The sequence below is a fragment of the Oncorhynchus masou genome, chromosome 14 (assembly GCF_036934945.1).
Source record: "Oncorhynchus masou masou isolate Uvic2021 chromosome 14, UVic_Omas_1.1, whole genome shotgun sequence".
Lineage (NCBI taxonomy): Eukaryota > Metazoa > Chordata > Actinopteri > Salmoniformes > Salmonidae > Oncorhynchus > Oncorhynchus masou.
Genome location: NC_088225.1, coordinates 18,512,776 through 18,524,678, shown reverse-complemented (window position 1 = coordinate 18,524,678; position 11,903 = coordinate 18,512,776). Strand labels below are relative to the sequence as shown.

The window sequence follows — 11,903 nt, the reverse complement described above, 5'->3', positions numbered from 1 at the left end:
GCATACAAGGTAGCTCGAAATGTTCTTATTTTTGTTGATGTATCAAAAGATTCAGCTGTAATATATGTGATCTATACTCTTTGATTTGTTTATTTAAATGGCAGTCTACACAGACGACTATTGAAAACATTTGCGGGGCTTTCTCGAACTTGTCGCGTGTCTTTTTTCGTACAGGGATGTGGATGGATTCTATTGGTCCAAATAAGGCAATAAACCACAAGATTCTGCCATTGAAACAGACGGACTAGAGAATGGGCGGGGCTTCTACTCCAGAGACACGGCTCCACGTGTCGAAGACAACTTTGACAACATTGAAATGCACCACCACATTTTAGCATTGTTCAATAATCATGACTGAACCCATTCACAATTGGTTTAATGTCCATTTAATGTTAGTGTCTACTGTCAAACTAAAAACATGTTTAAACAACTTCAATGCTTAAAACATTACATTTTACAGGAAAGTAATGGAGGAACACCTACATATTGGTGATACAATGTCATTTTACATCACAAAACAGCAAGGTAAATCGTATCTGAAGCTGGGGGAAAAGACAACTATGTCCAAATGATTCAGACTGTGCCTTTACATCAGAAGAGAGCAGAGGTTCATGCTCATGCATGACACAACATGCATTTCAAACTGATATAGGAACAGCCACTATATTGCCATAAACATTGCTCATCCTCAACCTGAGCAAGGGATAGGGCAAGTCACAGTGAGTACTCACTAGGTATACTCACAAACCAACTGTAAAAACATTCTACTAGGCCCTAAATATGGGAAATGTTTATCATAATGAACAATTACTTGACAGATTCAAAAACAATACATTCACCCCCATCAATGGGACAAGAGAATACAAAGACAATATCCAAATTCATGATAAACATTGGGACTCAGAAATGGACATACCCCATTCCATCTTTTGTCTTGCCCATTCACCCTCTGAATGGACACACACAATCCATGTATCAAGGTTTAAAAATCCTTCTTTAACCTGTCTCCTCCCCTTCATCTACACATTTGAAGTGGATTTAACAAGTGACATCAACAAGAGATCATGGCTTTCACCTGGATAGTCTGGTATGTTTTGTATACCTCATATATATGAATACATTATAAGAAAAAATTGAGACATTTTGCAATAAATTGAATAACTGATTTCCCACCAAAATGACTGAACAATATCTCATTTGATTAAACAATTCTAAATGTTTGGAATATCTTCATTCATTGTCCAACTTTTATATATTTTTTAAAAACCTTTTAAACATTATGCCGACCCTCGCTAACTTATGGGAATGTTAAATAGACATATGGAAGTCTAATGAGCACTTAGGTATTGTGAACAAACGTTCCATTAACTATATTTTGGGGAAGTGATCCGGAAGCTGCATTCCAATGCCACATTTGATGTTGCATCCATACTGTATGTGTATTTTCTTACAGGTTTGTGTGATGGCAACAATGGACATAATCCTAAATGTTTGAAGCAAAGATTATTGTTAAACTATATGAATGTAATTATTTTTTAATGCAAAATTAAGTATGTATGTCACAGGCCTACTAAGCTAAATCTCCATGACGAGTTTAGCACTTAGAAATGGTAGATGTAGCTAGCTAGTATACTGACAGAGTCGGTACAATTCAGACATGCACTATTAATAACTGACTGAGGCCCAATTTAGTTGTTCTTCAACTTTCAGTTCAAATGTTCGTGAGAATACATAGGTATTGTAAAGGGAGATTAATAATCAGGGTATGAATAACATATTTACTCTTTGGAGTGCCCACATACATATGGGGTATGGTAGTAACGTTAGGTGCAAGACGCACTGGTTTGTGTCAAGAACTGGAACACTGCTGGGTTTTTCACGCCCAAAAGTTTCCTTTGCGTATCAAATAGGGTCCACCACCCAAAGGACATCCAGCAAACTTGACACCTGTGGGAATCATTCGCGCCGACATGGGCCAGTATTCCTGAGGAACGCTTTGAACACCTTGAAGAGTCCATGCCCCGACGGGGGACGGGGGGGAGGGGGGGGTCTACGCATGTAGATCCCACGGATCAATGCATTTAAAATCAAAACGCATGGCTCTAGATCCCACCGATCATTGCATTCTTTACATTGTTGAGATCATACATAATATCACTATAGTCCGAGTGTTCCTTTTCTTAAGTTGCTTTTATTTTAGCGCATCAAATGTGTAAATACTTACACTGCATTAAATCATTAATTTGTTTAAATAAACACTTGCTCAACAGAATGTAATAGATCAATAGAATTAGTGCTTCAATCTAGTTGACATTGGTAAAGTTCTCGGTCATCTTTCGCGGAGAAAATACATTTTAGAGACCGGGGAGAAAATACAATAACGCAACAAAAAACATATTAAGGGAAAGATGTTCTGTCCAAATGACATCAGTTTGACCGGCTGTATGGGGTAAAAGCTGTGAAAACGACCCAACGTGTTTCTGCTAAGATTTCAGTTCGGTTTTGATGCATTTTTTTATGTGGTTGAAATACTATCAGCTTTTATGATGAAGACAGCACCTCTACAGATGGTATCTGAGCATGGCATTCTCTCAAGATGCATTAATAAATCATATGTCTCCACTCCTGTTCCAAATTTAACCCTACATTTAGTGTATGATTTTACTGCAAGGAATGCTTCATTCTGCAGGAGTTATTATTAAGGCTATGTGAGAGGTTATAGACCGGTCAAGTCAGTGCCCAGATTTCACAGTTCCCTTGACATGCCATAGGCCAATTTGAAGTTCCGTCTGCTGTCATCCTCTTTAACCACTTCACCAAATCGTTTCCAAACATGACTTTTCTGGCCCTCCCTTCTCTTTGTTTTCAACTCTCCTGTCCTAGCTTTTGTCTTATTGAATTAAAACAATGTCCTTTTTGCCTCTGTGGATTGATAACTTTTTCTGCCTGTTCCCAAAAGTATTACTTGGCGATTGGCTGTGGGCTATTTGGCGTGCCTACAGTTAAGCCCTGCAGATTAGGTTTATGCACTAATACCAGATAATGAAAGATGAACCACAATGTAGCCTTTATAAATTGCACAATAATTACACATTTATGGATTTTTTTAAAGGTATTATTTCTCTTTATTCAACCAGCCTGCCACACAATATTTAATGACTCTAAACCCATCCACCCCACAGATATAACCGCGGGGACTGCGGGTTATGAGTCAACCCAGGCATCACTAATTAGTACATCTCTGACTCCAAGCTCTAGCTATAACAAATCTAAGGGTATCAGAGCAAGGCCAAGTTGTGTAGAATAAAAGTGTCACACAAACATTTGTACAACTTATTTACCCTCCCTAACCAAGGGGGCAAGTGACTATCAATGTACCCAGAGCAGCAAGTCCCTCTGAGAATCAGGATAGAACACCAATGACAGATTTGATCCTGATCCCACTGTAGAGGTCTCTCTTTTTGTTGATCTTAGTTGAATAGATCTGGAGGCTTGTCATAATCTCTGACAAGGTGGTGGCAGCTATCTTGATTTAATCTATTAGGATAAATCCATCCTCATTAGTCTGAAAACAACCCCATATCCACAGTCACATGGTGGTTGTGTCCTGGAGGGGTCCACTCATGTAGCCCCCAACTGAATGCCCAACTGTCTGGTAGGGGGCAGAGCCTTGACCTGAGCAGCCTGTGACAGGCGAGACTGACAGGCCGCGGAACAGGAGGTCCATGGAGGGCAGCAAGGGCTTGAGTAGACTGACAGGGCAGAAGGCAGAGCCTCCATGGGGAGTGAAATTCACCTTGTTGGGGTCAGGGCAGGATACCTGGAGGAGAGGTTCTCTCTGACAGGGAGACCTGGGGTTGAGGGACAGAAAGAGATGATTAGCCCAAATCATTTCTAATTACACAAAGTCTCTTGTGTGTTTCAATACTCACATAGCCTCTTCACACACTACGCGTACTCGCTCACAGCCTTCAGGGGGCTCCCTCTGGAAGGAGTAGGTCTTGTTGGGACGAGGGGAGGAGGAGGGCTGAAACAGGGAGGGGTCCAGAACAACTGGAGAGGGGTACACGGTCTCACAGTCCACAGGGTCTACACAGAGAGGGGAAAAAATGATTTAAAAAGGTCCACTACGGTATTTAAGTCATTCAAGTCTAACAAACCATCCATTTACTCACCTGACTCTCCCATGGGGCAGGGAGACTGAGATGGGGAGAGTAGAGCTGGGTTCAGGGAACAGGGAGACTCAGATGGAGAGAGCAATGCAGGGTCGAACGAGCCAGGGGAGGGTTCACTCTGGGTACCACTGCTGCACCTCTGGGCAGGAACTGGGGCTCTGTGGCCATCTGGGACATCCAGGATCTAACAGGGGAACAGGGAGAGGGTACAGTGAGGCTATGGGACACTGGCCATTGGAGAGAAATAAGAGCTAATTGGCTGTCACTAGAGGGATCCAGTGGATCCATAGAGGGTTGAGATCATGGATCTAAGCCAGCCGGTACGCAAGCAGATAGGCTTTATATCAACATGCTCACCTTGTGCTGGTCCTCAGGTGTCTCTGACACAAAGACCCCCTCCAGCTCCAGGTTCAGACCTTCCACACTGCGCCGCAGCCGAGGGGCCAACCTGCTCAGGGGCACCGTCTGGGGGGGTGGGGGGTCACCAAGGACACATGAAAATGGAGCACAGGAGTGTGTATGGTCTCATCTTATCTGTTCCACACAAAGGGGCTTGAGTGTGAGGGTATGTACCAAAGGCCATGTAGCTACACATATCAGTACGAGTGTATTCCTGTCAATGTGCATTCCTGTCATAGCGTGGCGATGGTGCAACCAGGCAGCTTGATGACACCAGCTCCTAAGAAAAGCAGTGCTGTTTTTCTGGCCCTGTTGCTAACGCCTCTCTACTCTGCCTGAGAAACTCAGGAGGCCGACCATCAGTGTTCTGTGTCAGTGAACACTCTGAACACCTCCTGGGTCACACTGTCTGCATACATGATCTTACATTAGTCATCCAGGGGACATTCAAAATCAAAAATAACATTTTAAATTCAAGTAAACAAGTTGCAGTATAAATAAGGACGGGCTCAGAGTACAGATCAAATCCACAGTATTATGGGGAGGGCTGTATAGGACGTACCTGTGTAGCGCCTGGCACATGGCCTCCAGGTAGGGGGTGGTGGGGACGCTCATATCCCCCAGAGGGAGGGGCGTGTCGGGAGCGCTTCTGCAGCTGGTGCTTGAGCTTAACCACCTGAGGCCAAGTCATAGAGGGAAAAGGACTTAGAAGAGACGCTTGTCTTTCAGAGGAAAGAATGAGGGGAGGAATAATTTAACAGGGAGAGAGGAGTGTGACTGGCCGAGTCTCTGCAGACAACAGGAGAGTAAAAATAGTCCCATCTCTGAGTTTTACTGGTGCATTGTGAGAATGATGTTTGATTGACAAGCTCCTGGTTAAAGGACCTTTTTTAGTAAACATTTACATTCAAAGAAAGTACTCACATCCCTCAAGTGTTCAGCGCTGCCCCATGATGCTGAGCGTTTGTGTCCGCCAACACTTCTTCTTCCCCGAGTCTCCTCTGCCCAGGAGCTGGGAGTCTATGGAAGGAGCAGGGTTGTTATAGTAACCAGCCACATGTTGCTTATACAACTCTGCACACAACACACACTTTCTGAAAAACTGAACTGACTTGAAAATATTTTTTTTGCTGTGGAAACTTTGCTGATTGGATTGGAGTCAGACAGGATGTTATTATTGATCATTTAACTACACAACTGGTAACTTTATCTACAAGTTCTAAGATTGACCTTTTAGTAGAACATTACAGAGCGGTGAACCCGTTTTGCTCTTCTCTCGCTGTACATTTGACACCTATGGAAGTGAAACATCACCCGAGCTACATGATTTGACTAGAGTACAGAAGTGGTGCCCTACAGCTGTCAGGCACACCTGCCAGCTACACAGCTGTGCAGAGGCAGAGAGGCAGGCGAAGAGTAAACCACTGTTGCTGAAAACACCCCCTACAAATGAGTAAAACAAAAACCACAGCAATGCAAATACACAAGGGACACACGTCAGCTACAGCAGCACAGACACAGTTTAACATTAGTACACAAAACATGTAGACTGACAGCTGTATTCACACAGAATAGGAGGCCGCCACAGAGTTTGGGTAATCAACATGGTGACATCCTGTGCTGTCCCTCCTTCATTCATCACAACTGAGCTCCATGTTGTCACATGCAAGAGGAGGAGGAAGAAGAGAGAGGACAGTGGAGAGTTCCTACCGACATAGGCCCCACTCCTCTAATGCCCACAAGCCCTGGGGTGAGCGTTGCTGGCAGACGGGAGGATGTGGGTGTGTGGCGGTCTATCTGCTGAGCTGCCCTCCCTCGTCTCCACACTACTGCTTCACACACAGCCTGGACAGGATCCTCTTGCTGATGGCCAATTTCTCCTCAACATCAATTTATTTTTTCCTGTTCTCCCTCCCCCTAACTTAGCTATTTTCTCTGGGCCTCCTCTCCTCCAAATGCAGGTTCCTCTCCAGGTCACGTTTCCCCAAAATGCAGTCTTCTCTCTGGGTCTAGTCTCCTGGAACTCTCAGTCCTCTCACAGAGTTCCACACTGATGTCATGACGCACAGTAGTGTAACAGTGTCGGTCCCGGGCTATAAATGACAAAAAACCTTGACGCCATCTTCCGCCCTATCTGGTGGAGCCGTGGTCAGACATCGTGGCTAAATGTGTCACGGAGGGACAGTCAGTTACCCAACCCTGTCAGTGTAGTGTTACTGCTCCCTACACACCCCCTCCTCCCTTCCGACACCAAACATGACCAGAGAGATCACAGGACACAGGGCTATAAAAAGATCCGGTCAAAAGGTGATGGAATGTTCTGGGTGTCTTACGCTTTGAATGCCAGTTCAGCCTCGTGTTTTATTTGATGTAGATTTACTTTGTAATATTACAAAGGGGTTTTGAACCGGTTACTACAAATAGTTTAGATTGGGTATCTCTCTAGTTTGTGTGTTTGTGGCAGAGGGGAACTCCCCCAAATCCACAAGAAGCTGGTTGTATGGGAAAATGTGACAGTTTCATTACTGAAGAAAGGAGATAATGGTTGAGGTTGAAGAGACAGTAGAGGGGGGGGTATGTTGAGATTGAAGAGACAGTGGGGGGGGGGGTAGGTTGAGGTTGAAGAGACAGTAGAGGGGGGGGGGGTAGGTTGAGATTGAAGAGACAGCAGAGGATGAAGAGAACAAAACAACTATATCCAGTTGGCTGCCTTCCACTGCTCCTCAGCTTCAGAATGGAACTGCTAGACACCTGCAGCAAAAGCCTCAGATGTCCTATTCTGTAATATAAAGACCAAGTGAGGCTAACAGTGTTTATAACACACATTTTCATAGATTAAAAGTATGGCTATTGTAAGCAACAACGGTGACAAATTGAATGGGCAGCTACAAATGTCTTTTAAGCCATATCAATACAGGCTTGACGAGTATATTCCTCTCGGTTTCAGATCTATAGGATTAAATGGATGTTAATGTTAAATTCACATTTGGGCTGTGACTTGAGTCCGGTCAGTTTACCTGTGTGGCCTTGTCATTGACACAGGTGACTCCTTGGCTCTCTGCCTCCTTGGGCCACCGGCCCTGCAGATATGGTCCAACAATTGTATCCAGGGACAGGGTGCGACGAATGGTCGGCTTTGGGGGGCGAGACTTGCTCCTGTCGCCTGAAGGAAACAGCCAAAAGACATCACATTTACTGATATGAAACGTGTCTGCTTTATACTGGGTGTGTGTGATGAGGTCAATATTTGTAACAGAAGACAGATGCTAATCTTGTATGGAGGGATGTTTTGTGTGACGGTGCCCCAGTTCGACAGCATATTGGTCTGACAAACTCAATGCTCAGCCTACCGGTGCAACGTAGTTGGAACAAACAGTCACATCATAAAGGAGGCTCAAAACTACTTTAGCACCAGCAGGAGTTCATAAAAAGGCCTCCCCCGGACCCCACCTCCCCTCGTAGGGCTCGATGAGCTCGTAGTACAAGTAGGTGTGTATTGGCAGCTCTTTGTAAATCATCTCTGGCAGGTGTGAGCCAAGCCACTGAGCCTACAGCAAAGCCCTCCAAAGACATGTTGCACAAGACTGGCAACAATTCTACTCCTGAAACCTTTTCCCCAACTCACACCACTTCCCAGGGCAAACAGGATGTATAAATAAACACCACAGAACAAGCACTCGAGTTACTGGTGCATCATTACAGTGTACTGTTGAAACACACTGTGGAATTACAGGCCACAAAACAAAGGTGACAATGTGATACGGAATCGCTATTATTGTTAATTTTTAGAACACACTCAAGAACCTCCAGAAGCTAACTAGCTAACTAGCTACAAGCTATTTAGTCATTGTTCGTTTTTTTTTTTTTACCTGGATAACACTCACTAATCCAGCTTCCCTGCCCCCTGGACACTGATCACCTGGCTACATAGCTGATGCACGCTGGACTGTCCATTAATCACGGTACCTCATTCTGCTTGTTTATGTTTTATCTGTCGGCCCCGTTGCCTAGTCAATGCCATTTTACCTGCTGTTGTTGTGCTAGCTGATTAGCTGTTGTTGTCTCACCTACTGTTTAAGCTAGCTTTCCCAACTCAACACCTGTGATTACTGTATGCCTCGCTGTATGTCTCTCTCAAATGTCAATATGCCTTGTATACTGTTGTTCAGGTTAGTTATCATTGTTTTAGTTCACAATGGAGCGCCTAGTTCCACTCTTCATACCCCTGATACCTCCTTTGTCCCACCTCCCACACATGCGGTGACCTCACCCATTACAACTAGCATGTCCAGAGATACCTCTCTCATCATCACCCAGTGCCTGGACTTACCTCCGCTGTACCCGCACCCCACCATACCCCTGTCTGCGCATTATGCCCTGAATATATTCTACCATGCCCAGAAACCTGCTCCTCTTATTCTCTGTCCCCAATGCTCTAGGCGACCAGTTTACCAGATAGCCTTTAGCCGCACCCTCATACTACTCCTTCTCTGTTCCGCGGGTGATGTGGAGGTAAACCCAGGCCCTGCATGTCCCCAGGCACCCTCATTTGTTGACTTCTGTGATCGAAAAAGCCTTGGTTTCATGCATGTCAACATCAGAAGCCTCCTCCCTAAGTTTGTTTTACTCACCGCTTTAGCACACTCTGCTAACCCTGATGTCCTTGCCGTGTCTGAGTCCTGGCTCAGGAAGGCCACCAAAAATTCTGAGATTTCCATACCCAACTATAACATCTTCCGTCAAGATAGAACTGCCAAAGGGGAGGAGTTGCAGTCTACTGCAGAGATAGCCTGCAAAGTAATGTCATACTTTCCAGGTCCATACCCAAACAGTTCGAACTACTAATTCTGAAAATTACTCTCTCCAGAAATAAGTCGCTCACTGTTGCCGCCTGCTACCGACCCCCTCAGCTCCCAGCTGTGCCCTGGACACCATTTGTGAATTGATTGCCCCCATCTAGCTTCAGAGTTTGTTCTGTTAGGTGACCTAAACTGGGATATGCTTAACACCCCGGCAGTCCTACAATCTAAGCTAGATGCCCTCAATCTCACACAAATCATCAAGGAACCCACCAGGTACAACCCTAACTCTGTAAGCAAGGGCACCCTCATAGACGTCATCCTGACCAACTGGCCCTCCAAATACACCTCCGCTGTCTTCAATCAGGATCTCAGCGACCACTGCCTCATTGCCTGTATCCGCTACGGAGCCGCAGTCAAACGACCACCCCTCATCACTGTCAAACACTCCCTAAAACACTTCTGTGAGCAGGCCTTTCTAATCAACCTGGCCCGGGTACCCTGGAAGGACATTGACCTCATCCCGTCAGTTGAGGATGCCTGGTCATTCTTTAAGAGTAACTTCCTCACCATTTTAGATAAGCATGCTCCGTTCAAAAAATGCAGAACTAAGAACAGATATAGCCCTTGGTTCACTCCAGACCTGACTGCCCTCGACCAGCACAAAAACATCCTGTGGCGGACTGCAATAGCATCGAACAGTCCCCGCGATATGCAACTGTTCAGGGAAGTCCGGAACCAATACACGCAGTCAGTCAGGAAAGCTAAGGCCAGCTTCTTCAGGCAGAAGTTTGCATCCTGTAGCTCCAACTCCAAAAAGTTCTGGGACACTGTGAAGTCCATGGAGAACAAGAGCACCTCCTCCCAGCTGCCCACTGCACTGAGGCTAGGGAACACGGTCACCACCGACAAATCCATGATTATTGAAAACTTCAACAAGCATTTCTCAACGGCTGGCCATGCCTTCTGCCTGGCTACTCCAACCTCGACCAACAGCTCCGCCCCCCCCGCAGCTCCTCGCCCAAGCCTCTCCAGGTTCTCCTTTACCCAAATCCAGATAGCAGATGTTCTGAAAGAGCTGCAAAACCTGGACCCGTATAAATCAGCTGGGCTTGACAATCTGGACCCTCTATTTCTGAAACTATCCGCCGCCATTGTCGCAACCCCTATTACCAGCCTGTTCAACCTCTCTTTCATATCGTCTGAGATCCCCAAGGACTGGAAAGCTGCCGCAGTCATCCCCCTCTTCAAAGGGGAGACACCCTGGACCCAAACTGTTACAGACCTATATCCATTCTGCCTTGCCTATCTAAGGTCTTCGAAAGCCAAGTCAACAAACAGGTCACTGACCATCTCGAATCCCACCGTACCTTCTCCGCTATGCAATCTGGTTTCCGAGCCGGTCACGGGTGCACCTCAGCCACACTCAAGGTACTAAACGACATCATAACCGCCATCGATAAAAGACAGTACTGTGCAGCCGTCTTCATCGACCTTGCCAAGGCTTTCGACTCTGTCAATCACCATATTCTTATCGGCAGACTCAGTAGCCTCAGTTTTTCGGATGACTGCCTTGCCTGGTTCACCAATTACTTTGCAGACAGAGTTCAGTGTGTCAAATCGGAGGGCATGCTGTCTGGTCCTCTGGCAGTCTCTATGGGGGTGCCACAGGGTTCAATTCTCGGGCCTACTCTTTTCTCTGTATATATCAATGATGTTGCTCTTGCTGCGGGCGATTCCCTGATCCACCTCTACGCAGACGACACCATTCTATATACTTTCGGCCCGTCATTGGACACTGTGCTATCTAACCTCCAAATGAGCTTCAATGCCATACAACACTCCTTCCGTGGCCTCCAACTGCTCTTAAACGCTAGTAAAACCAAATGCATGCTTTTCAACCGATCGCTGCCTGCACCCGCTTGCCCGACTAGCATCACCACACTGGATGGTTCCGACCTTGAATATGTGGACACCTATAAGTACCTAGGTGTCTGGCTAGACTGCAAACTCTCCTTCCAGACCCATATCAAACATCTCCAATCGAAAATCAAATCAAGAGTCGGCTTTCTATTCCGTAACAAAGCCTCCTTCACTCACGCTGCCAAGCGTACCCTAGTAAAACTGACTATCCTACCGATCCTTGACTTCGGCGATGTCATCTACAAAATTGCTTCCAACACTCTTCTCAGCAAACTGGATGCAGTTTACCACAGTGCCATCCGTTTTGTCACTAAAGCACCTTATACAACCCACCACTGCGACTTGTATGCTCTAGTCGGCTGGCCCTCGCTACATATTCGTCGCAAGACCCACTGGCTCCAGGTCGTCTACAAGGCCATGCTAGGTAAAGCTCCGCCTTATCTCAGTTCACTGGTCACGATGGCAACACCCATCCGTAGCACGCGCTCCAGCAGGTGTATCTCACTGATCATCCCTAAAGCCAACACCTCATTCGGCCGCCTTTCGTTCCAGTACTCTGCTGCCTGTGACTGGAACAAATTGCAAAAATCGCTGAAGTTGGAGACCT

The 11,903-nt window shown here is 45.9% G+C and overlaps 1 protein-coding gene across 1 annotated transcript; it reads right to left on the bottom strand.

Moving 5' to 3' along the window:
* Nucleotides 1–3,129: 3,129 nt before the first annotated feature.
* Nucleotides 3,130–8,092, bottom strand: LOC135553822 (protein FAM117A-like). The gene is made up of 8 exons (XM_064985758.1): nt 8,020–8,092; nt 7,592–7,737; nt 5,499–5,594; nt 5,137–5,250; nt 4,533–4,640; nt 4,176–4,359; nt 3,933–4,089; nt 3,130–3,851 (listed from the first exon to the last, which is right to left on the bottom strand). The coding sequence occupies exons 1-8, from the start codon at nt 8,090–8,092 to the stop codon at nt 3,590–3,592; spliced, it is 1,140 nt and encodes a 379-aa protein (XP_064841830.1). The 3' UTR covers nt 3,130–3,589.
* Nucleotides 8,093–11,903: the final 3,811 nt, after the last annotated feature.